Genomic DNA, 27,129 nt, shown 5'->3' with positions numbered 1-27,129 from the left:
TCTAGCAACGTGAAAAAAAAACATTAAAATTATTAAAAAAATAAAACACTTATTTATTCCACTTTAATAGAATTGATTTTTCAAATGATTTTTTTTCATTGGAATATGCATAATAAAAAAAGTTATATTTATATAATTAAAAATATTATTTTATCAACTTACCTCATTAAAATAGCTTTTTTTTTTTTTTTAGAGATGTTCTTAAGCTGGGCAAGTGCTATGAATTCGTCTAGAAAACATCATGGAAATCACACAAGTGGTTTTTATAATTATTATTTTATCTTTCACGGTTTTTTTTATTTTTTAATAATAAAAATTATTTTAAAACTTATTGAATTAAGAAATTTTAAATTAATTTTAAAGATAAATTGATTTTTTTATTAACATATTCAATGCACCATACTATGATAGAGTGTGATGATTTCATCGAGTCTGTTTGAGAATGTGATTGTAGTTATTTTTTAAAGTGATTTTTATTCAGAAATATATTAAAATAATATTTTTTATTTTTAAAAAATTATTTTTGATATTAGCGAGTAAAAATGATCTAAAAATATCAAAAAAAAAATTAATTTGAAGCAAAAAAAAATATTTTTAAAACATAAAAACAAATAAGACAATCACCGGTGATTTAATTGATAATTTTTACTGGTTTGAAAAAATAAATTTTAAAAAGATTATTAATCATAGTTTTTTTAACTAAAATTTTAATAGAAAAGGTTTTAGTAAAATTAATGTAAAACTATGGTATGTATTAATTAATAAAAACTTTTAAAATTATAGCCAGTACAAAATTTAGTTTAAATCATACCTTATCATATTATCAAACGTACTCCTAGCAACGAATCAAACCCACATGGAACGGAGAGATGATATTTGTCTAGAAAATGATATTTTAGATATTTAATTGACTAAGGCGTAGTACGACCCTAAACATGCAATAATTTTATGGGAGGTGACTAATATAGTAATAAATGTTATTTTTTAAAGTATTTTTTATTAGAAATGTATTAAGATATATTTTTTAAAATTTATTTTTAATATTAATATATTAAAATAATTTAAAAATATAAAAAAAATAATTGATTTTTTTTAAAAAAATGGACAAAATGATGTTTCAATTGCTGCGCGAAACAATGCCTCATCATTCATGGATAAAAATTTCCAAAAATAAAAATAAAAATAAAGTATATTTGTCTATTGGAAACTCAATCGAGAATCCATACACAGTCCAGTGACTTATCTGACCTTCACCCTCACTTTTTATCTCCGTTACCCCGTAGTTCCGCTTTGTGTCTGCACTGCGTTGCACTTCACGCATCCGAGAAACCAGAAACACCTCGCATCAAATTAAAAAAATAAAGAGTAAAATTGAAATCTCCACCGGCAACACCCCAAATTCTCCAACTCAAAAACCTCGAAAAAAAAAGAGTAAAAAATGAATAATCAAAATCCATAACTAACAGAAAACAACAATAACCTCCATTGAAATGGACAAAGAAACCGACCTTCTCTCTCGCCTAGCAGCGAACCATCTCCACTTAGCTCAATTCGAGCCATTACGAGCCATCCTCACATCTCTCCGCACCAAAAATCCTGACCTCGCTCTCGCAATTCTCCAAACCATAGTATCCAATTCTGGCAGGTTCGATAACATTCTCTGGTCCCAATCTTGCCCTAATCCATCACTCCTCACATTTTTATCAACCCTAGAGCTCTTACAACTTAACAATCCGACTTCGCATACATGGCGCTTCGATTCCGTTACGCTTCGGTTGCGTGTAGAGTTTTTGTTGTTGATTCAACTTTTGATTGATCGCGTGACGGAGAGTTTGCGCAAGAATGTCGATCTCGATAGGTTTGAGAAAGAAGAGGGGGAAATTGGCTTGGGAGAGAGTTCTGGAGGAAGGGGGGAGGAGGAGGAGGAGGAGGAGGAGGGGTTTTTAGATAATTTTGAGGGTTTGAAGGATGGGAGTGGTGAGTTAGAGGTTTTGGATAAGGTTTTGGAGTTTGGTGTGAAGAGATTGAAGGGTGATGTGGATTTGGACGGGAATGAAGTGGGAGGGAGTGGGAGAGGGGAGGGTTCCAGTTCGGGTGGTGTTGTGGCAATTGAGGAAGGGGAGATGATGTGTTTGAGGAAGGTGATTTTGGACAATGCGGATGTTTTTGATGCGTTGTGTTGGAATGTAGAGAGCCAAATGAAGGGGATGAAGGTTGAGAATGAGAATTCAGGTATGGAGGTAACGGTGAGGGGGGAGGAGAGTGAGAAAGTGGAGGAGGAAGGTGTGGAGTTGTTTGATTTGATTAGAAAGTGTGTGCAGTTAGCGCATTTGGATGCAATGAAGGAGTGTTCAAAAGAGGGAGATGAAGGAGTTTTTTCACATATCCGCTTTCTTCATCTCGATCGTGGCCTGGAGGAGAGTGAGTATCGGTATGTGCATTTTTGGGTTTCTGTTATTTGAAATGAAATGTTGTGGTAGTGATAGGCGAGTGTTGTTGGGTTTTCGACTGGTTACTGCTGGTTTTGGAATCAGTTGTTTAATGCGTAAAGCTGTTATTAATATGGTTATGCTTTTGGATTAGCTTGTTCAAGGGAAGGAAACACCTTCAATATTATTCTCCAGGATTCCTTATGCATGTTTTTAATTGTCTCCTTCCAAATTGGGGTCTTACATGTTTTCAGTAGTCATTTGCATGAGTTGAAAGTAGTCAAAGTATTATACCAACATGGGTTATATCAGCTACCTTTGTATGTAAGATACATGTATGTTGCCAGTGCAAAAGTTGCATTTTTTTAGTAGTTATGGGGCTGTCTACTTGAGATGGCTTGGAAAGCATTCCCTCCTTGTTTTGTGTCGTTTGTCGTGTTGGAGCTTAATATTAAGGGCATTGCAGGGACGGAATAGCTATATAAGTCTAAAGTCAGGGCTATCAAAGATGCTTTAAGTGTGATTGTTTTTTCTTTGTTTCCTTGAAGTTCCTTCTAAATTTTAAATTTTAGCTTGAAGTTTTCTTCCTCCCCATAGGCAGTTGTGGGAATTTTGTTTTTCAAACAGTGCCTAAGAAAGGGAAGAGGTCTGTGATTAAATTTTGGGGATGAGGAAGAGGGTGGTACTAGATATTATATTTAGCGTCCCTGAAACTTTCGTGAGTTGGGGCCACCTTGCCTGTGCCCAGTCTCTACCATTGCTCACAGGATTGCCTCTCTTTTATGCCTGCTCTACTGCCTTTCATTTGTTGAAGGACAGCAATGAACTTGTCTTGCTGCGACTGCTGTGACCTTTTTTCCCCTGATGTATTCTGGTATCATGCACCCAAATTCTTATACAAACTCTTTCTGATGAGTTATCACTACCATAAATTTCTGATAGTCTTCTTTAACTTTTTGAGCTTGAGGGAATCAAATAAAAGGTGTTGCATGCTGTATGCTTTTTCTCTTCTGAATAATTATTGCCTTCCGTTTTGTGTTTCTTTATAGCATTGTGCTGCAAGACCTCCTTGTGAGGGTTTTGTCAACAAGGAAAGGATATGGAACCTCATGGCATGTCATGCAAGAAAAGTTGCTTCGGATCTATGAAGAGGCTCTTTCATCGAATTGTAGAGATCTTGTTGAAATGATTCAGGCAATGCTCAGAACACTTTTGTTTAAAGATTTTGGGATTGCTTAATTGTTGGTGGTTTGCAGGGGAAACCATAAAACCTGGTTAATGAATTGAATGCAATTTCTAATCTCAGTTGTCTTGTAAAAACTTTGGAGCATCCACTCTGTACTGAAACATGTCCTTTCAAAAGTCCAAACTTAGGCAAAGTCTGTGCGGGATTCCATATGAAAAAAAAAATAGTCTCAAAGGGTCCCTTAGGTAGTTTGGATTTTATAATATTAGTTACACCAATAGAAGCTGTAAAGGATGCACTTGATTTTGCTAAGAAATTACATGGCTCAATTTTTTCAATAGAAAAGATTAATGATTATCATCTACTGTCCTTGTAAGGGAATATGTTGTTTGATTTCATGAAATTCGAGCTTATCTAATATTATTATGGAATGCTCTGTGATCAGGTGTGTTGATTGTCCAATGTGGTTTTGTGCAGGTTATCCAGGATGACTTGCTCCGTCAAGAGATTGAGATGTCTCAAGCACATGCTGACAAACAAATTCCACTCCCTTTAGAGCACTTTCAGGGGTATCTTATGGAAATGAAACTGGATGAAGATTCAAATGACCCAGCTTTTTCCTTCAGTAGGGCTGTCAGTATTTGCATGAGAGAGATGTACCACTATGCTCGTGTTTCAGAAGTACATGTACTTGAATGCTTCATGGATACAGCCCTCTCGGCTGTCAAGAGGGAGCAGCTTCAAGAAGCTAGCTATGTATGTTTCACTTTTGCATCTAAATTGAACATGCGAGTTTGAAATTTCGTTCTTACTCGAATTGAAGATGACATTTCAGTATTACACAAATTGAAAATGTTAGAAAATCTCATCTTTTTCATTCATGTTGCAGTTTCTCACGCTGTTTCCACGGCTTAGGCCCCTAGTAGCTGCCATGGGTTGGGATCTGTTGGCAGGTAAAACAACTGCTCGGAGGAAATTAATGCAACTTCTCTGGACAAGCAGGAAGTCGCAAATACTTCGACTAGAAGAGTCTGCAACATATGGTAATCAATTGGATGAGGTAATTTCTTCTTCTGTTTCCAAATCTTTTACATAATGGTTTTGTTTGTCCAAAGGAAGAGTTGAATATGTAAGTCCCTCTTTTTTGTTCTCGTTGTTTTGACAGATGTCTTGCGTGGAGCATCTATGTGATTCATTATGTTATCAGCTTGATCTTGCCTCTTTTGTTTCTTGTGTCAATTCTGGTCAATCATGGAATTCAAAGTCATCACTGTTGTTGTCTGGAAACCAACAAATAATTTCTGCAAGCGAGGATAATCATTCAGAACATTTTGTTGAAAACTTTGTGCTGGAAAGACTTTCTGTTCAAAGCCCTCTTCGCGTAAGTCTCCTGCACTTATATGGTTGCATTCACATAAGGTGTCCTTTGCAAAATTCATGGATATGTTTGGTTATAGAATTTGTCAATACAATTATTAATTTTTCACACTGAAATTTGTGCTCAAAGAAGACGAGTTTGTGGTAACTGCTTTGATATTGAATGGTGCCATAGTGTCATCTTTCAGCAAGGAGTCCGCGTTTACACAATCATGTTCGTTTTTGCCTGTTTTATTGGTTATATAGATAGTTTTCTTGATTTATACATGCTTTGATGAAATGTTCTATTTTGGGAATTGTAACAAAAGTCGAACCTTGCCTTCTTTTCTTTTGAGTGATTATTGTGAAGGTGGAAAAAATTTCAGCTGTCAGTGGCATTCAAGTAGAGTTTCATATATAAATGTAAAGATTTTTTTTTTACTCCTTTTGTTGCCTTTTTGCAGGTATTGTTTGATGTTGTTCCAACCATGAAGTTTCAGGATGCTATTGAATTAATTAGCATGCAGCCAATTTGTTCTGACATAGCAGCCTGGAAAAGGTGTGTGTGCCCATTTTATTCTGTATCTTTCCTACTTTAGGTTATGCAAGTTTGGAAACGCTTGGAAACTTATCTGTTATGCCGAGGAGTGCTGCATGGATGTTTGTTTTCACTATACATGGCATTTTAGTTGACTTGCTAGGCTGCTGTATGCTTAGAATTTGCTTTGTGATTGGTGGTTCTAGTGTTCAATATTCACTCACCCAGTCTATCAGACAGAACCTCTTGGTACTTTAGCTGGACCTTTATAATTCTTTTAAAATAATTATACTACTCTTTGATAGGCTGGTTTGATTTCTTCATGGTCTTTGGGCATTGTAAATTTCGATGATTGTCTATGATTGTCATTAGCTTCAAAACTTAAGGACCTTAACATTACATATGGTAATTATTTGCTATGTGGGCACTTGGAAGGCCCAAGCCTTCATGTGATATGTTCCCAATTCCTTGTTACAATTACTTCTTTGTCCTAGCATATTCTTCTTGTCAAATTAGGATTTCTTATTTTCAATATGCTGATTCCATTTTTCTTTTGTCTGTGTGTTTTTGATAGAATGCAAGATATTGAACTAATGCACATGCGTTATGCTCTGGAATCAACTGTTCTTGCATTGGGAGTGATGGAGAGGTGTACGACTGATGAAAGACAGAGTCATCTTCAAGTGGCTCTTTGCCACTTGAAAGACTTGAGGAACCACTTGGAGGCTATTACCAATATTCCACGCAAGGTTATCTGCTTGCAGTTTGTGTTGGGTTTGATATAACAGAAAATCTTAGACTATTCTTACCTGCAATTTTTTTTTAGATTATGAATTGATCTGAGTGTTTCCCTAGAAAGCTGGCAACAATTTAACAGAACTTATTTTGTTTCACCTCTTTAAGTTTGCCTTGCTACCTTTTTATCCAATCATCTACTTAGTAGGCAATGGTGTCAGATGTCTAAATTTAGTTCTTTCCTCCGTACTGTTTATTTTGGAACATTTACATAACATTGATTTTATTCAATGATGCAGATATTGATGGTGAATGTTATAATTTCACTTTTACATATGGATGATATCTCTCTCAATTTGACGCATTGTGCCTCACCAGGGAGCAATTCTGAATCATCCTCCACATGTGCTTGGGACCATACTGATGTCACTTTTTGTGAAGGAGGGAAAGAAATGGTTATTTCTTTCACAGGATTGCTACTTGATATTCTACATCGCAATCTTCCACCAGGCTTGATTGAAGAGCATACACCAAATGATGGTATGAGTATAGATGGAAGACAGGCCTTAGAGTGGAGAATATCAATAGCTAGACATTTCATTGAGGATTGGCAGTGGCGGTTGTCAGTTTTGCAAAGTCTTCTACCATTATCTGAGTGCCAATGGGGATGGAAGGAGGCGCTGACTGTCCTACGTGCAGCCCCATCCAAGCTGCTTAACCTGTAAGTTTGATATATCCTTTTTCTGACAATCCATTCTAGTATGCAAATATCAACTAGTTCACACTTGTGGTTTATCTGCAACATGTTTGCTGTGCAATGTTTGATGACTTACTGCACTATGACAGGGGAATGATTTGTTTTTTGCACCTTCCATCTTGTGACAGCTCATGTTTTGACCGCTGACAAGGGCTGGACTAAGTCATCGCTGCCCTAATTAGATGTCATGTAATAGTAGATTACATGTAATGGAGAGATTGTGTATATTATATCAAACATGACTGAGGATATGCCATTTATTTTGTTACAGGAACCTTTATTCCTTCACTTTGAATTGATGCGAGTGTGTTGTCATTGATGGCATTTTATATTGCAGTTGCATGCAAAGAGCGAAGTATGACATTGGTGAAGAGGCAGTTCATCGATTTTCTTTATCAGCAGAAGATAGAGCTACCCTTGAATTGGCTGAATGGGTTGACGGTGCTGTTAGAAGAGCGTCTGAATCCAGATTGGTCAGTCCATTACCATTTGCTTTTATGTTTTAATAAATGATTACAGTATCTGTAAACATTGATTTTTTCCCATCTACCTGTTGTTTAATCTGATCATGTATTCAACGTAGCTATTTCTGTTGACAAGGAACTTTACATTCAAATTTCAGGTTATCAGAATTTTTGTAACTTTCACACTGCAGTCGGTCTCAACTAAATTTATGTGTCGTTTCTTTTTACCAGGTAGAAGATGCAGTGTCTCGTGCTGTGCATGGGACTTCAGCAGTGCAAGACCTAGATTTTTCTTCTTTACGATCCCAGTTGGGTTCTTTGGCTGCAGTAAGCACTTCTAATTGTAAAACTTGCACTCCATGTTTCTCAATTCAAGTAAGAGGGCTATTTAAGGCAGGGATGTTACTGTGTGCTTTCAGATTCTTTTATGCATTGATGTTGCTGCAACTTCTGCGAGGTCGGCACATATGTCTCAACAACTCCTGGATCAGGTTGTACTTACATACGTATGAACTTGAAGTTTGTAATTCCTGCTATTTTAACCCTATGTTCTGCACTTCTCTCTTTCTGGTTTTGAGCAACATTTGCAATGTCTTAGTTGCACATCCATGGTATTGAGATCCCCCTTTCCTCTCACCAACACTTGTGATTTAACTTCATTAACTTCTCAAATTTGTAGCTGGTCTGGCCTAAATAGAAATCATTATTTTTTAAATTTTCTTTGGAGCATTAGTAAGGATGAAACCAGTTGCCTATGATATCCTTGTTATACTGTGGGATAAGGAGTGGAACTTGAAGAAGTGAAGCAAGCTTAGAATATCAGCCTCTTATCTAATGGTTTTTAGACCCCTTTACTTGATATGATATTCTATTAGTAAAGCGCTAGCACCCCTATAGAGGAAGGCTCTTCTGCTAGGAGTAGAAATTTTAGGGATCTGACTGATGCTTCCTGGCCTTTTTGTGTTCTCCGGGCTGTTAGGGCTTTTAGGAAGAAAATGATGCATCTGTCGAAGCCAAGCAAGAGGCCTTGAGTTCCATCAAAGCTTTTCCATAACATGGTTGGTTTTGTCACAGGGCTTATATGTTCTTTTTCAATAATATGCATTAAAAAGGTGAATCATATAATCATTTCACATACCACAACTATGGTGACTTCGCTACATAATCCTAAATAAAATTTAAAAAATTAAGGTAGTTTTACATGTTTTACAATACAACAGTATAATATGTTGCTTACAAATTGGTAATTACATCCCCTTTTATGTAACCGAAACTGATATTACCACAACTTAAGTCATGGTAGCAAGCACCCATGAAAGCGTTGTTTTTGGGGATGCCCAACCACTGAAATGCATCTTATCTCTCTAATTTTGCTGCATGCATATTGTTCTCTAAAATTTTCTCTCTTTGGGCATTTTGGTCCCAGTTCATGTACCAAGAATAGTGGCTTAGTTTCGCTCTTACGTTGGCCATGTTGCAGGCTCAAGTTATGTTATCTGAGATATATCCAGGAGCATCTCCAAAGATAGGCTCGACTTACTGGGATCAGATTCTTGAAGTGGGAATTATTTCTGTATCACGACGTGTTCTCAAGCGTCTACATGAATTCTTGGAACAAGTAAGTTCACTTACTAGATCAACAGTTATCACAAGCAAGCTTTGTCTTGATCATACTTGATTGATTCTCATTTTTATAGCGCTTGCCCACAATAAGATCTGGAAATTAATGTATCCATTGTTTTACTCTTTCATCTTTTCTTTTCTTTCAAAATTATTTTATCCTCTCTGCAAATGAACCAAATGCTAGCTAGAGCTGAAAACTTGTACGAGGACCATTATAACATGGAGCGTTTTCAGGAGGAAGTTTTTCTTCATATTTTGTTTTAGCTTTCATGCCTTCCCTCATAAATTTTCCTTCAGTCCATTTATAAAAGATTAAAATGCTCCTGCTAAGGCAGGGAAGTCTAGACGGACCACGGTCTAGTTGTTCTTTTGTTTAGCAATTTTCAGCCATCACTGCTGATGAGAATAAAATGCTTTCTAAAGATGCCCTATTTCAATGCAAAAGAAAATGAAAGAAATGCTTTCTACAGAGCTTTTTCTCATAGAAAACCTATTCTTGACTTCTAGTATATGAAACCAACTTGTTATTTTGATACTTCTGACTGTGAGAAGGTAAAGTGTGGGAGATCTTTAAGGGACGGAAAACAGTTGAGCGAATTGTACTTTTAAAATCAAAATTTTTAAGTTCTTTGAGGGAGGGAAAATAGTGGGAAATTGTTGAACTAATTTTACCCTTAAAGTTACTTTTATTGACTAGTCGCTTCACTTATTCAATGCTTGAGATGTGAAAAAGGGTCAGTGCAGCTGCTTTATTATCCTCCTCCTCTTCATCAGGATCGCTTAGTATATGATATTCTGATTGAATGTTTTATTGTTGATCCCATGATTTGATTTATTGTTCTAGGGTGATGGTCCTGGCCTCCAGGCATTTCTGGCTGGGGAGATTATTATATCGTCATCAAAGGAGTTGCTCCGGCAGGGGCAAAGAGAACGTACTCTTGCTATTTTGCATCAGATGATTGAAGATGCTCACAGGGGGAAGCGACAGTTTCTGAGTGGTATCCTATTCTTTATGACATTTTGTGGGAGGAGGATTTATGCGTTTTTGCTTTTATCATACTGGGAAGATTTTCAATGTGATTCTGATAATCATTTTCACATAAAATCTTAGGTAAGCTTCATAATCTTGCAAGAGCTATTGCTGATGAAGAAACAGAGGTAAATATAGTAAAAGGTGACAACCCATATGCGGAGCGTAAACTCTTGTCTCACTTTGACAAGGAAGGGGTTCTTGGACTTGGGTTAAAAGTTGCAAAACAGACACCCAAAAGCTCTGCTGGTGGAGAAACTAGCTTGCAGTCTGTTGGTTATGATATAAAAGATACAGGGAAGAGATTGTTTGGTCCTTTGAGTGCTAAGCCTACAACGTATCTTTCACAATTTATTCTCCATATTGCTGCAATTGGTGACATAGTTGATGGCACTGATACAACTCATGATTTCAACTTTTTCTCACTCGTTTATGAATGGCCTAAAGATGTAAGCTGTTGATTATCTTCATCTGATATCATTTTATTTCTGTCAATGCATTTATTTTGATCTTTGGCTTGCATGTAGTGTTTATAAAATAAAAATTTCAGTCGAGTTTTGATTGGTTGACAGGTGGAGTAGTTTTGTGAATTCTTTATGAAATATTATTAAGTTTGCAACATTCAAGTGTTTTGAACATTAGGAAGAACTCTTACAATATGTGAGGTTAGTACTATGTGGTGACTGCTTTTCAGGCCAATAGACATTCATACATCACACAAATTCTGAACCTGGTAGATTTGTTCATGAGCACCTCATGGGAACATTTACTATAAATTTTAGTGGGGACTAGAATTCACCGCGCAAATCATTCAATTTATTCCCATCTGGCTGACCTCCATAACATATGTTCTGAGAGGTGAATGGTGTCACCTTTTTTGTTCTTTTTATGTATTCATTTGTACTGAAAAATAGTTGAGCACATAGTAAATTTGAATTCGAGGACATGCAAAGTTGTTGGGTACCATTGATCCATCAACAATGCAGCATTATGTGAACGCTAAGATTTGGCTGTATTAGTTGTAGGGAATCCCACTATGCAGCATTATGTGATGTAATTTTTTAAGGAATGAGCCAATATTTTGATCTGATTTACTTTTATTGAGATTTGTTACATATTTTTCCCTAAGTGAAAAGAATTTCCTTACTCTTTGATTTTTAGGTGCTGTAAGCCTACAATATCTGTTGAATGCATAGATTGGCATTGAAACCGATTGTCATTTTTCTTAAAATTCTGCTGTTGAGAGTTGATTTGAACCTGAGCATGCAATTTCAACTGCACTTATGTCATATATGCTTATGCTTAACTATTTTATTTTGCAGCTTCTAACTCGTTTAGTCTTTGACCGAGGCAGCACTGACGCAGCTGGAAAGGTTGCTGACATTATGTGTGCTGATTTTGTCCATGAAGTTATTTCAGCATGTGTACCTCCTGTTTATCCACCTCGGTCTGGTCATGCATGGGCTTGCATTCCTGTCGCTGCTACCTTCCATAAGAGTTATGCAGAGAATAAAGTGTTGTCTCCAGCCTGCAAAGAAGCTAAGCCTAATTGCTACAGTAGTTTCTCAGCAACTCCTGGAATTCCTTTGTACCCCCTCCAGTTGGATATTGTAAAACATCTCGTTAAAATATCCCCAGTGAGGGCTGTGCTAGCATGTGTTTTTGGGAGGAGTATATTATACAGTGGCAGTGACTCTTCTATTTCTGGTTCCATGGATGATGGTTCATTGCAGGAACCTGACAATGACAGACTATTTTATGAATTTGCTCTTGATCAATCTGAGAGGTAATATCCATTGCTTGACAATTGAACTGGTATAACTCGTTTACATTATGATTGCGTAATGTTACTTAAATCCCTAGTTTAATTGGTAAATGTTAACAGATTCCCCACTTTAAACCGGTGGATACAAATGCAAACGAACCTCCATCGAGTTTCAGAGTTTGCTGTGACATCTGGACGAAAAGCTGATGCTGGTGAGGTTAAAGCCGACACAAGGGTTGCTATTAAGAGATTTCGTGAGCGAGATAGTGATACCGAGTCAGAAGTTGATGACACTTTTGGTAGCAGTACTATTTCAACTACTTTGCCAGACCTTGGCAGTCAAGGTGGTTCAGCTCCTGAACCACAAGAGGACTCCTCAAAATCTGACGCAGTTGAACTGGACACTACAGCTTTTCTCTCCCTGGATTGGGAAAATGAAGAACCTTATGAGAAAGCAGTGGAGAGGTATTACCTTTTAACACTTTTTTTTGTACATCCACCTCCCCTCCCCTCGCTTCCCTTGTCTTATCTGTCATGCAGTTGCCTTGCCTTTTCTTTATGTGGCTGTTGCATGCGAACATTCCTGTTTGTTGCTATTGGTACTATTAAAGAATTAATAAACAAAACCGACCGGTTTTCTTAGGGTGAGAATACAAATGGAAAGCTGTCCACACTCCATAAGCTCTCAAAAGGCTTGTTTGTAGTTTCTAAGAATTTATGTCATGGAAAACGTTTCTGGTTATGTGAGTCTAGTTTGGTAAAGAGAAAGCTATCCCCTTTCTTAGTTGTAAGTGTAATACATGCCCATTCCAATCCCATCTAGTTCTCCCAACATTTTCTTCTCCATATATTTGGAGGCTTGTTTTAGGACTGAAAACTTTACGTACTGGCAGTTGTATTTTTCTGTAGACTGAAAATTGAAGTAACAAATCAAACTTATTGCCATTTTTTTTAAAAAAATTCTAATCTATGTATTTATTTTGACTTATTTTACTCTTTCTCACAGATTGATCAGTGAAGGAAAATTAATGGATGCTCTTGCACTTTCGGATCGCTTTTTACGTGATGGAGCCTCGAACCAGTTACTTCAATTACTCATTGAACGCAGAGAAGAAGACCATCCATTCTCTGGACCTCAAGGTTATGGGGGGCATCGTATCTGGAGCAATAGCTGGCAGTATTGCTTGCGATTGAAGGATAAACAACTGGCAGCTAGACTTGCCCTCAAGTATGTGAACTCATAGGATCTGTTTTCACAATCAAGATAAATAATGCAAATTACCCTTTTCTCAAATCAGAAGCTCTCTTCCAGGTATATGCACAGATGGGAACTTGATGCTGCTCTAGATGTACTCACCATGTGCAGCTGCCACCTACCAGAGAGTGATCCAGTCAGGAATGAGGTACTGGTTTTTATACACAATGTCTGGTTACTGCTCTTAAATTCCAGAATTTAAATTATTGGTTCCTTGATGAAGTTTGATATTTCAAGCAATATGATTTGTTTTTCGCTATCATATTTTCCCAGCAATGACATTATTCTTTGGGTCATAGGTCTTGCAAAGGAGAAAGGCTTTGCAAAGGTACAACCATATATTAACTGCAGATGATCATTATAGCAGCTGGCAAGAGGTCATAACTCTCTTCTTTTTAATTGGAATAGGGAAAGTCAATGTTTTCAAAAAAATAAAATGAAGTCCTAATTAACTAGGATTTCTTTTTTCATTTTTAAATGTTTTTCTGATTATTGTTACCTTCTATTTTGTTTTATGCTTTTACTGGAGCTGTCAGGTTGAGGAAGAGTGTAAGAAAGATCCTGAAGGCTTGGCACTCAGATTAGCTGGGAAAGGAGCTGTTTCTGCTGCCCTAGAAGTGGCCGAGAGTGCAGGACTGTCAACAGACTTGAGGAGAGAACTCAAGGGTCGGCAACTTGTGAAACTTCTTACTGCAGACCCACTCAATGGAGGGGGTCCTGCAGAAGCTTCACGCTTTCTTTCTTCACTACGTGATTCAGATGATGCTTTACCAGTTGCAATGGGTGCAATGCAGCTATTACCCAACCTGCGTTCAAAGCAACTTCTTGTAATTAATTGTTTCTGAAAATATGTTTTAAGTGATCATATCTCTTTAGAACTTGAGTTTTTTTCTTTCCATTTGTTTTTTCTTGAAGGTACACTTTTTCCTTAAACGAAGAGATGGGAATCTGTCAGATGTCGAGGTTGCCCGGCTTAACTCATGGGCTTTGGGCCTTCGTGTTCTTGCTGCCCTGCCATTGCCATGGCAGCAAAGGTGTTCTTCCCTGCATGAGCACCCGCATTTGATATTGGAGGTTCTTCTGATGAGGAAACAGCTGCAGTCTGCTGCTCTGGTATTATAAAATGACTGATATTACTCAAATGTCTTCATTTTTGCTCATTACTTTTTGGATTTTGGAGTTGCTAATGTATCACAAATACCACTTTCATGATTATATGTCACTGCATAAAAATCCTGATGCTTGTATTTCCTTGGATGCAATTATATCCAAGATCATGCCTTGTTCTTCCTGTAAAAGTTTTTTCGCACTTCCCTTATTGCTATCCTGATTGAGATTTTGGAAAATATTTGTGAGCAGATCCTTAAAGAATTTCCTTCTCTGAGAGACAACATTTTAGTTGTTTCATATGCTGCTAAAGCAATTGCTGTTATTATTAACTCTCCCGCCAGAGAACCACGGATCTCTGTATCTGGAACAAGACCAAAACCTAAAACGAGAGCAGGTGTGCCTGCAAGGTCATCTTTTACTAGCAGTTTAAATAACTTGCAAAAAGAGGCTCGCAGAGCCTTTTCTTGGGCCCCACGAAATAATGGAGATAAGAATGCTACAAAAGATTCTTATCGCAAAAGAAAGAGTTCTGGTTTGCCACCAACTGAAAGAGTGGCATGGGAGGCAATGACTGGAATTCAAGAGGATCATGCATCATCATATTCTACAGATGGGCAGGAACGGCTCCCATCAGTTTCAATTGCTGAGGAATGGATGCTTACTGGTGATGCTATTAAGGATGAAGCTGTTCGCACATCACACCGATATGAAAGTGCCCCTGACATTATACTTTTTAAGGTATGCCTGTGATAGTTTGGTTATTGAATTCTATTATCTATATCATAATTTATTAACAAGTGAATCTATGCTTTGACTTTGTGTTCATGCCTGATATTTATGAGATTTACTACCAATTTCAAAGCGCAGCACTGTAAAAAATTGAGTCTTCTTGTACTTTGAACTTATGCAGATTGCTGTTACACAGGTGATTTTTAGTATATTTCCTGTTCCTGTGATGTGAAAAATTAATGATCAATTGCTTTGCTTGAATCGAAGAATTTCAGCTTTTATAAAGCACACATTTCTTATTCATGCAATGATCCTGAATTTTAGAAGATGACGGCTTTTCCTGCTTTGTCTGATTTTATTGTTGACTATGCTGTTGATCTGCTGAAGATTTTTGTCTTCTGTTTCTAGGCGCTGCTATCATTGTGTTCTGATGAATTGATGGCCGCCAAAAGTGCTCTGGATTTATGTATGAATCAGATGAAGAATGTTTTGAGTGCAAGACAGTTATCGGAGAATGCATCGACAGAAACAATTGGTAGAGCATATCATGCGACAGAGACATTTGTTCAGGTATTGGTGTTTGCCTAGCCCAGTTTGTACAGAATGGGAACAACTGTCCTCCATTAAGATGGTAAAAATTGCCACATCAACTAGGGCAACATGTGGTTATCATTGCTACCCAAGATATTACCTCATTTCAGATGCCACCAGCTGCAATATTGTCGGTGAAGTGGATAGTGACATTGATTCTCATGTTGCACTTGCAGGGGCTACTTTATACTAAATCCTTGCTGAGGAAGCTTGTTGGGGGGAGTGACTTGTCAAGTAATTCTGAAAGAAGTAGGGATGCTGATGATGCCTCTTCAGATGCTGGTAACTCTAGTGTAGGCAGTCAGTCCACAGATGAACCATCTGAAATCTTGTCACAGGCAGACATTTGGCTAGGACGTGCTGAGTTGCTCCAAAGCCTTCTGGGATCAGGAATTGCTGCTTCTCTTGAGGATATTGCTGATAAAGAGTCATCTGCTCGTCTCCGTGACAGGTTGATTGTTGATGAACAGTACAGCATGGCTGTATATACTTGCCGGAAGTGTAAGGTAAATGTCATATCTTGAGATTCTAAATATATGCTACCACTCTATATTGCTCATGTTGAGCTCCTAAATTTTTGGGGCTTCTGTCAGATTGATGTTTTCCCTGTGTGGAATGCATGGGGACATGCTTTGATTCGGATGGAACACTATGCGCAAGCTCGAGTGAAATTCAAGTAAGCTATATCTGCTGCCATTTTTTGTCCATAAGTATGATCTTGCTTTCTCTCTCGTCCATGGTGATCGTGACCTCACTCTTTATTCTTCCTTTGGTGGTTTCAGGCAAGCTCTTCAATTGCACAAGGGTGACCCTACTGCCATCATTCAAGAAATTATCAATACAATTGAAGGAGGTCCACCAGTGGATGTGTCAGCTGTTCGTTCTATGTAAGATGGCATGAAAGTTTCTTATATATGCTTCTAATGATTATGAATACAAGTATCTTTGTGCATAAAATTGTTTGTAGGGCTTCTAATGATTAGAAGTTGAGCCAACGTTGTATAAAGACTCGGGCCTGGAGCAGTTTCTGTTTTCACAATAATGTCTTTCCATTTGGAGAGATAGTGTGGTGTTTCTTGCTGTGATGTGTTGGCTAGGAAGTTTTTTAGTATCTTATTGTTAAATGTTGCAACTCTAGTATAACTGGTGTGGTTTTTATTTTAGAGGAACTAATACTGTTTTTTTGGCATGCATAATTTGAGAAGGATTTTTTTTTCATATGTAGAAAATGTAGTAAAAGAATAAGAAGGATATACTTTCCAAATGATTCCCTCGTAAAATCATACTAATAGGACTGATACTGCAGGTATGAACATTTGGCCAGAAGTGCACCAACCATCTTGGATGATTCTCTTTCAGCTGATTCATATCTCAATGTTCTGAACATGCCATCTACATTTCCACGTTCAGAGAGATCTAGGCGTTATCAAGAATCTGCAAATAATAACTCAGCTTACAGCTCTGAGTTTGAAGATGGACCTCGCAGCAATTTGGACAGTGTTCGTTATGTTGAGTGCGTTAATTATTTACAAGAAGTAAGTTGAACTGCCTTTCCAACTTTAGCATATCCTTTAGTTTTTTATGGACATTCTTTTGACTCTGTCAGGTTGTGGTGAATATATTATTATTTTCAAACACTCATATGTGGGCACAACCAAATGATTAACTAGGGCGGCATGTATACACCTCCTCTTTCCTTCCTCAAAAGATACTGCAAGATTTTGTAATGTTATGTATATTGTGTGGAGTTTATTTTAAAATCATAACAATGGCCCCTCCAAATATGAAATAAACTAAAATCTCAAGGAAATTTAATCTTGCTTCTGAAATAAAACTTGACTTTCCTTATTGGTTACAGAATAATTACTTTAATTAAGTAATTTTAAAATTTATTTGAGAAAAAGCACTTACATTTTACATGCATGCATTAAAGAAGACTAGAATTATCTGTAAATAATAATGTCTTGCTAAGAATGTTACTTTTTAACTAGTTAGTTTAATAGCAATCAGTAAAGTTCTCACATGACAACTTTTTCTTTAACATTGTTCTCAAAAAATTGATTATTGGATATGCTTGCGAACTAAGAAATTAAATAAGTCATGTTTTTTAGCATAGTAATTTAATTTCTTTTTTTTCTATCTTTGAATTATTTTTTCACCTTACTTCTGCTGAGTAATTAGGAGACTAATCTCATCCCATTCAACAGATATAAATATAAAGCAATTGGCTTTATGTAAGATAGTGAATATAAAGGCACAAATTATTCATGATTACGGACAAGTCAACAATTTATGTTTATTAAGAAAATAATATGCATGACTTAGTGTCTACCACTTTATTCCAAATGAGCTTATGAAATTTATTTCTCTAGTCATTTTTTCATCTAATAAATAAAAGCAAAATCAGCATAGCTTTGCCATGGTACACAGGATGCAAGTGGTGTAGTGTGGTAACACGAGTATCCATACACCAAACCTCTTAGGAAAAAAAATGAAAGATCCTTCATGAGCAGATTTTGTTGTATGATTGTGTTATATTTTGTTGCGTAGTGTCTTGAATCCTATGTGCACATTGTAAACTGTTGATTAGTTTGCGTGCTGCATGGTTGCACCTCTAGTGCTCCTTGGTCATGTGATAACACAATTATTTCTATTATCTCTTCTTGGTGGTCAGGTCTGTTATACTTATTTTCCTTCTCTCTTTGGACTCTGCAGTATGCTCGTCAGCATTTGCTTGGATTTATGTTCAGACATGGCCACTACACTGATGCCTGCATGTTGTTCTTTCCACAAAATGCTGTTCCACCACCTCCTCAACCTTCAGCCATGGGAGTAGCAACTTCATCTTCATCGCCACAAAGATTAGACCCCTTAGCAACTGATTATGGGAATATTGATGATTTGTGTGACTTGTGTATTGGTTATGGGGCCATGAATGTTCTTGAAGAAGTGATATCGACAAGAATAGCATCTGCAAAACAACAGGATGTAAACCAGCATACTGCTGCAGTCCTTGCACGTATTTGCACCTATTGTGAAACTCATAGGCATTTCAATTATCTCTACCAGTTTCAGGTAAATGGAACTCCCTTTTCCCTGTTCACTTCTTTTTTCTTTCTTCTTTTTAAGATAAAAGGAGCTTCTTGGGCATCAGATTATATCTGGAAGGGATGATCTTTTACCACAGTTACCTTTCCAGTGTATGAAATATGTTCTATTCTTTCCGCTCAACACTTCTGAGTAACTATCTGGTTGGGTGGATGCGAATCTTTGTTTTCAACCTGATTCTACATTTCAATGTGTTCTGTTCATGCTGTCAGTTTTTTTTTCTCTCATTATTGTTGACACAAAAATATTTTCTCACTATGATAAAATGAGGTGACCTAAACCAGGCATAAAGTACTTTCAGAAAGTGATATGTAGCATCTGAAAACAGAACACATGAAAAAAAAGTGGTGGGACAGTTGGGGAGACAAAAGTATGCATTGCTCCTTTCAAGGGTAGAAACCCTCTCTTTGCTATATTGTTCACTTTGCATTAGCGGATGGTGAACATGGGAGAAATTCAAGCCAACACTATGTCATAGCTTTGGGCTATTCCAAGGTTTTGGGGAATTATGATTGACTTTGTCATTTTGATTCAATCACCTTCAGTAGGATTGTATTTGTGTCATTATGAATTTATAAGAAAGAAAAAAAACTTTAAAGTAGGGCTCATCTGTGGTTCACTTAAATTCACTCATTGGTTCAGGTAATCAAGAAAGATCATGTTGCTGCTGGACTATGTTGTATTCAGTTATTTATGAATTCTTTTTCACAAGAGGAAGCTGTTAAACACTTGGAGAATGCAAAGGTAACTACTTGATTTTTCTCTAGTCACAGCCCCTTTGTTACATTGCTGAGTAGAAACTGGCTTGTGTTTGTGCAAGAAAAATTCCATAGACTGATAGATCTACAGAGGCAATATCTAATGGTAACTATCAAGGAAAGTGACATTAGTAGAGGTCATTTCCAATTTGAGGAAGTAAACTTTCCAATATATGTATGTGTGCGCTCAAAAGCATACTAATGAAAAGAACTCGTCTAAAGGAACTTAACAACAAAAATTTCTTGATTGCTGTTATGAGAGATGAAACTTATGAATTTTTTTTTTCTCTCACAAGTGCATCATTTACAGTATTTTGCTCTAAATATGTTATGAAATATATTTAACAACTGGTATGCTTCTAGAGATCTCTGTCATGATTCAAAAGAGTTCATTTAGACCAGATCACCAAAATTACACGATGGCTATGTTTCTTGGAGCAATCCTTGAAATTAAAGACAATTCCGAATGATCACATAACAGAAATTGTACATGCATAGGAATTTATCAAGTATAGATGAGTAATTGTGCATAATAATTTGCAAGTATAGATGAGTAATTCAAAAGAAATTAATAAATACATTGTAATGATTATGATCTTTATGATCCTAAGCACTTGAATTATAATGTGAAAGGTAGTTATTGCCAAACTTGAAATCAGTGAAGCTAACGTATTTGAATCAGTTGCAACATATGCGGTGAATAGGAACATTTGGAATAAATGGGTCAATTAACTGACAATTATGGCAGTCTTCAACCATCTTTGGTTGACTAACTAAAAGTCTTGGTTTTAAGCTCATGCTCAATCACAGCCAGCATGTGCTGCTTCTTATGAGAACTATGGCAATGCAGTGATCATAGGAAAATTATATTCTTACGAAATGTTCTCTTAGCACCATTTTCAAGTTGTTAGTACCCTTGTCTATATTGATTCTGTTTCTATCAATTTTTCTTCTTGGAATAGATGCATTTTGATGAAGGATTATCAGCTCGATACAAAGGTGGAGACTCTACAAAACTTGTCACCAAGGGTGTTCGAGGAAAAAGTGCCTCTGAGAAGCTCACAGAAGAAGGACTTGTTAAGTTTTCTGCTAGGGTTTCAATCCAGGTAATTAGGTCCTACTACACAGAAAAGATGTCTCCTGGATTTTGAAGGTTAATACTTAGTGGTTATTTTCACATGTGAGGCTCTTTCAATTATGATTTCAGACATAGTATGCTCCAGACACATCCTTTTTTCTTTTGTTGTTCGTTTCTAGATTATAGTTTTAGTTCTGTGTCGCTAAAGTAGTAATTTAGTAAGTGTATTGTGGATTATGTTTGCACGTTTATGTTACCATTGGAATTGTGAAGATTTCATCCCATCCCATGAGCTAAAACCACCATTTAACTTAATCTTCCAACTAATAAGAACTCAAGCATTTCATTAGAGGCCATTAAGGGCACATTTTTGGTTGTTTGTAGCATTTAGCTTTGTTTGCACTTGAGTCTTTCAGTGGTTTTTCTTCTAGATTTTACTATTTATGAACTGTCAAAGTACAGATCTGTGGTAATAAAGTACCAGTCAAAAACAAAGACAGTAAGTTTGCGAACATGTTGGATACATGCAATTTTTTGATTCATCATTGTGTAAGCTGTCTCTATAACAAGAAAAGAACAATAAGGTATTTCATGACAAACAGACAAAATCATTAGTACCTTAAATGATCATGTTTTCTTCGTGGTTTCAAACAATTAGAGCGTGTTTGAGAATGTGATAGGGGTTGTTTTTTAAAGTGTTTTTCCCTTGGAAATGCATCAAAATAATACTTTTTTTATTTTGTTTTTATTTTTAACACCAGTACATCAAAACGATCCAAAAACACCGAAAAAAATTAATTTGAAGCTAAAAAAAATCAAAAAAATTGAAAATCATGGTCCAGCTGCACAAACAAACACTGCCTTGGTATACTTAACATGGGCAAAGATCGGAATTATGTTAAAGTTGCCTGTATTTTTTATTTTGTTTGACTCTGTCAGTGGATTTCATTTGTAGGTGGAAGTTGTGAAATCCTCTAATGATTCAGATGGACCTCAGTGGAAACATTCTCTATTTGGAAACCCAAATGATACAGAAACCTTTAGGTCAGTATTAATAGCACCTCTTATATGTAAAATCAACTATCAAAAAATAAGTAAAACTATCTTGCTTAACAGATTGCTTGCTAAAGATCATGTAGCATGTAAAAAAAATTTATTCAGCGAAGTGCTGTCTATTTTATAAGCTATGGCTCTTCAGTTTTTATTGATTACACTTAGTTTCTTTCCCATTTGATAGTTAGTAAAAGACTCATTAAGAGCTCAAATGGGTTTAGCCCTAATGCTTGGAAGGATGTATGTTATGTCTTTGTAACTAGAAGAGAAAATAAAAGTAAGAGCTGATATCCATCCAAAAAATAATAAAAGAAATAGCTAGAGAAAATATGGACAAGATGTCTTTGTGGGACACAATTGGGATATTGGCAGATTGTTCTGGTGGGAAAAAATGTGAATCATCAGTTTGGGAAGCTGGGAATTCTTTTCCATTCTTATCCTATATCTCATTAGGTTGGAATTGGATCTAAAAAATCCTAAGAATGTCGTATCTTATATCCAGATGATGGGATGGCATTAAATATCTGATTTATTCTTTTAATATTTAATGTTTTCTGTTGCTGGTTGGACCAATATAATATAATGATGAGAGAGATTTGTCTGACAATGGTCATCGATCCACAGGAGAAGGTGTGAGATTGCAGAAACACTCGTTGAAAAGAACTTCGATTTGGCTTTCCAAATAATCTATGAATTTAATCTTCCAGGTATCCATTAAATTGTTGCTTATCTTCATCTAAAATTTTATCACAATTTAGTATAGCTTCAGTGTCTCTCTCCTTGGTATAGCTTTGGAGTTGGCTGCACTAGTTTTATGGTTCTTTAAGTCTTCTCATCTTGCAGCTGTTGATATATATGCTGGTGTTGCTGCATCACTTGCTGAGAGAAAAAGAGGCAGCCAGTTGACTGAATTTTTTAGAAATATTAAAGGGACTATTGATGATGATGATTGGGATCAGGTAATGATATCACATTTATGACAATTGGGAATGGTGAAAGCATCCTTTAATGTCCTTTGAAGAGTATGTTTTGGTTAGTTAGAGTTGAAATGGGAAAGTGATAAATATTATCTTCAATAGAATTGAATTGAATGGATTGGAGCAGGAGTGTGTCACCCTGAATTTTAGAGTTGCATCAAGTGAATTCCATTCAAGTGGCTACATGTTTGTTTGCAACATATTTTTGTGATGCCTTGCTACTATCACTTAGATTGATATAATAAATTTACAAGAGTTTCTTGAGTATGATCAAGTAATAAATGGCAATGATAAAGCCATATTATCTGCTATTCGTCCTTTTTCCTCTCTCAATGGTATTCTACAGAGGAATTGGAAAATTGGCACATTCTGGGGACTACTTTTGGTGAACCCATTGATTTATCTACTCACATGTTAATATTAAGAAACATCATTATGATGATCATCCTTCCTTCGATAATAAAGGATAGAGAACAAAATGATGTGTTCATGCTGGATGTTTTGATTGAAAATAAAACAAAATGCAGATGTCTAATTAAGACATCAAGAAAATATGAACAAAGCTGGTAACTTATCACATACTCCTGCTTTTTTCTTAGTATCAAATACATTATCCTAATTCCCCCCCTAATTATTGATTCTTTCGTCACCTTCCTTTCTTCACAAGTTTTCGAAGTCCATAATATCTGTGCTTCTATTTACAGTAAGCATATGTTCTTATGATCACATTTAAATATAGGTCTTGGGAGCTGCAATAAACATATATGCTAATAAACATAAAGAACGTCCTGACCGTCTCATCGGCATGTTAACCAGCAGTCACAGGTAATTTTTTATATATAATTTTACTCACTTTTATTAATTTTAGTTCATTTTGGAGAAACATCATAAGGAAGATTTATCAGAAAACAAGTGTGATTAAGCAATGCCTTCTTCAAGAAGGATCACAGAGGTTGATTTAGATGTTTTTGTAACTTCCTATATTCTGGCCATTAAGTTTGTGGTGAGCTCTGGACTTGATTGTAACAGATGTAATTGGCAGCCTGAAACATGTACTTGGAAACAGCCTGTATATCTTGATATTTTACTTCTGTTCGCTGTTTACTAATTAGTTTGAAATTATTATGTGATTTAAATAAAGGCTCTGTATTTTTTTGTCTGTGCAGGAAGGTGCTGGCTTGTGTTGTCTGTGGTCGTCTAAAGAGTGCATTTCAAATTGCGTCTCGAAGTGGAAGTGTGGCTGATGTTCAATATGTTGCTCATCAGGTTATTCTTTCTATCAACGTAGATTTCACCGAGGGAATTTGTGTCATCATAACTTCAGATGCATTGAATTGACTCATGGTTTAAATACAGATTTATATTTAAAGAAAAATAGGATTGCATATGCACATGACTTTCTGTACTGTGTAGTCAGTTAATTATGATGCCAAGTATGCTCTTGCTGGTTTTTTGGTTTTGTGCTCAGATGAAAGTAGTTTTCTTTTAAGAATTGCTGCAAAATTGTGCTTGAGAGAGGCTCTATCATTGGGCTTCCTGACCCAAGGTCCAAACTACCTGTGCCTAACATGTTTTCCCTTAGACCTAATTGGCTTGAAAACTCAGTTTGGCTTCCTTTTTTTGGTATGTTGCTATTTGGAAACTCATGTTGAAACCAGTGTGAAATCCAGTGGTCTATTGTTTTGGTTGAGTGGATTTTCTGTTTAAGTATATACTCGAAGAGTTATGATTCTAGTGTGACTATCTTTCATAGGACCATACATAACCTTAGGATCCAGTTACTGTGCTTGGACTGCTCTGGTTGTTGTATCAATAACATTATGAAAATCACATTTCAAGCCAGAGCGTCATTGCTCCGTCAGTTATATTTTGATTATTTCTGAATGTCTTGGTTTTTGTTCTTTATTACTGTCTTTTTTCTTCCCACTTGCTTGTAAGAAAAAATCTCATAGCCTTTTGTTACCATATTGCAGGCATTACATGCAAATGCACTGCCAGTACTTGATATGTGCAAACAGTGGTTGGCACAATACATGTAATTTGTAGCTCATGAGAAGTGCAGTTTTACTCGAGGCCAATATGATTGGTTGTAACGATAGAAGTAATTCCAAGCACCACTCGAGGATGCTGAGATGAACACAGTTTCCTTCAAAACCTGCACTTTATGAACTCTCAGAGCGTCAGCATTTGATGTCTGTTCCTATGTTTTTTAGCTTCGAGCTGCTCTTACAATCCCTACCATTGAACACAGCGTGCATGGTGTTTGATGGGTTGCTAAGTCTCGAGGACATGTAGAGAAAACTACACCACAAGGCTAGTCAGATATTACACAGGAGCTCATCGGCATTCTGCCCAGACACGCAAACAAGATATTCAACTGGAATACTTTTGGATACTAGAGATTTTAATTTTGGAACCTTTTGGATACATGACATAACGGTGCAACGACTGCAAAGTAAGGGGGCGGATCTAGCTCGTCTGTGTCATTATACAGGAATTTGTGGGTATAAAAAGATGTATAGCACTGAAACCGCTTCGACTTCACTTCAAATTTGTTCATTTTCGCAGCTGTAATTTATGTGGTTAGATAACTAGGAATGAAAACAACAGAAAGAAAGAGATAGCAGGTTTTCTGTTTTCCTTTTGGAATAATTTCGTGGGCGTCTGCTCCTTGACGTTTCTCTGTGCTTGTTATATTTTGTATTATTGTAGCTTATTTTGTGGTCAACACGAGTTCAAGCATTCGAAGATAATATTAGTAAGCGCTATAATACCAATGGTGGGACAAAAGCAAAATGCTGCCTGAGGACTTCTCTGAGCAGACAAAAAAAATTGTAGGTGTGAATGTGCAAGCAATATATGATGCTTTCGCCTTCCAAGCATGCAGGCAAAATTATTGCTATAAAAGATTGGGATTTTGTATTTGCGCAAGCAGAGCTGGGTATGGGATTGATCGGTTCCTCTATCTTCATCAATAGAACAAGGGCAAACCACCTAACCATTTGTTTCTTTCTTCTTCATATTTGCTTTTCTAATACATTTCATTTTAAATGGAAATTAATATGAATGACTCAATCGATTTTATAGAAGCGGGAAAAGACGTGTTGCCTAAAGAAATAGAGGAGTTGAGGAACAAAATGTTATTTATTTATGTTGATGCGGAGAATATGCACAAATAATACACTTAAGTAATGTCAGCACGCTGTATAAGTTGCCAAGCAGCAGCAGCAGCAGCAGCACGAGACTAGCTGTTGCTAGCTCGAGATTTGAGCTGGCTAATTTAATTTGGCTTCTTATCTTACCAATCAATAGTTTTCAACGTCATGTATTAAAAAGTAAAAACTACATTATGATATTATATAGATCCAATTTAATTAAACAATCGTCCCAACTTTTAAAATAATAGATGTTCTATGAAAGGTCATTTAACATCTCCCTCGAGCCCTTATAATATTAATATTACAGGTTTGCTATTAAACTAAAAAAAAAAACCACTTGATATTTCATCAAACACTTCGTCTACAACACAGAATTCAACCATCCACTTACAAACCCTCCTTCTCCTCTTCGACCCCAACCTTTCACCACAAATCTTGCTAGGAATTCATCTTTGCCGTTGCCACCAACAACAACAATAATTTGGGTTTTTTTTTTTTAGTAAAATATAATTTATTTCCCTATGATATAAAATATAATTTTTCAAAGTACAGAAAAAAATAAAAACACGAGAAAAACTTTGAATATTTTTTAGAATTATCCCGTGAAATTTTAGATATGCCTCGAGAATTCTACTGTTATTCAGTACACCCTCCTTTATATAACAGTTTTCTACCAAGCATCACCCGCCTTGTGATGTGACCAATCACAACTTCTTGACATAAATAACAGCTATTGAAAACCACAAACTCAGCACTTCTCTCTCGTAGAATACTCATTCAGCTATTGAGATAGAAAAAAATTCCTAGATGAAAAAAAAAATCATAAATCAAAAGGATTTGGGTTTATAATCCTTGTTTAACTAGTTTTTATAATCCTTTAGAGTAGGTTAGTCTGATCTGATCTTTATCTTATAATTTTCTGAACATGTGTTTAATTAACTAGTGTTTAGAATCCTTGTTAGTCTATATCAGATTAATTTGATCTCATTTTTATTTTATATATTTAACTTGTTTTTAGAATCCTAGTATAATCTCCATCTATATATATAAGGGCATGCACGGAAGAATTATTATATAGATAATTTAGATAAGGGAGGTTGAAGTTATTTTGTGTGTGTGTGTGTGTGTGTGTGTTTAGGTTTTCGACATCAGTGCAAACCATTGCAAAATCACAAGAAAAGATTGATCTCGGCTCTACCTTGAAGATTCAAATCGAAGCATTAATGATTGCAAGAAACAATGTTGATCAAGAACTAATTAGGGCAAAGATCGATGGATGAAGCAAGGCAATGGCTGAACCAGAAGAAAGATAGTCATGAGCTCACTGTTTCAATGCCGATTTCAAGCAACTCAAGCAGTAGTAGCCCCCGAAGACGAGATCAATTTATTACAATGCTTACCTTTCTGCAGACCACCATATATACGTCCA

At 36.2% G+C, this 27,129-nt stretch overlaps 1 protein-coding gene across 2 annotated transcripts; it reads left to right on the top strand.

The window, feature by feature from the left end:
- Positions 1 to 1,224: 1,224 nt before the first annotated feature.
- On the top strand, positions 1,225 to 25,270 carry LOC133689979 (uncharacterized). Of its 2 annotated transcripts, XM_062110103.1 has the most exons (36): positions 1,226 to 2,431; positions 3,479 to 3,623; positions 4,093 to 4,371; positions 4,505 to 4,675; positions 4,781 to 4,996; positions 5,436 to 5,530; positions 6,084 to 6,258; positions 6,544 to 6,965; positions 7,339 to 7,474; positions 7,697 to 7,792; positions 7,885 to 7,956; positions 8,946 to 9,083; positions 9,933 to 10,086; positions 10,200 to 10,567; positions 11,441 to 11,904; positions 12,004 to 12,348; positions 12,890 to 13,111; positions 13,196 to 13,286; positions 13,438 to 13,515; positions 13,675 to 13,965; positions 14,054 to 14,251; positions 14,498 to 14,986; positions 15,386 to 15,547; positions 15,745 to 16,074; positions 16,162 to 16,244; positions 16,351 to 16,455; positions 16,875 to 17,103; positions 18,284 to 18,643; positions 19,319 to 19,420; positions 20,397 to 20,540; positions 21,468 to 21,556; positions 22,190 to 22,272; positions 22,409 to 22,524; positions 23,282 to 23,367; positions 23,709 to 23,808; positions 24,516 to 25,270. In XM_062110103.1, exons 1-36 carry the CDS (start codon positions 1,491 to 1,493, stop codon positions 24,579 to 24,581), a joined length of 7,641 nt encoding a protein of 2,546 aa, XP_061966087.1. In that variant the 5' UTR covers positions 1,226 to 1,490; the 3' UTR covers positions 24,582 to 25,270. The 2 variants fall into 2 exon arrangements, with proteins under 2 accessions (XP_061966088.1, XP_061966087.1); XM_062110104.1 differs by lacking the exons at positions 21,468 to 21,556; positions 22,409 to 22,524; positions 23,282 to 23,367; positions 23,709 to 23,808; positions 24,516 to 25,270 and having other exon boundaries at positions 1,225 to 2,431; positions 22,190 to 22,253.
- The last annotated feature ends 1,859 nt before the right edge of the window (positions 25,271 to 27,129 follow it).

The sequence above is a fragment of the Populus nigra genome, chromosome 3 (genome assembly GCF_951802175.1).
Source record: "Populus nigra chromosome 3, ddPopNigr1.1, whole genome shotgun sequence".
NCBI lineage: Eukaryota > Viridiplantae > Streptophyta > Magnoliopsida > Malpighiales > Salicaceae > Populus > Populus nigra.
The sequence above is the reverse complement of the archived record's forward strand: the minus strand, read 5'-3'. Positions and strand labels throughout refer to the sequence as shown.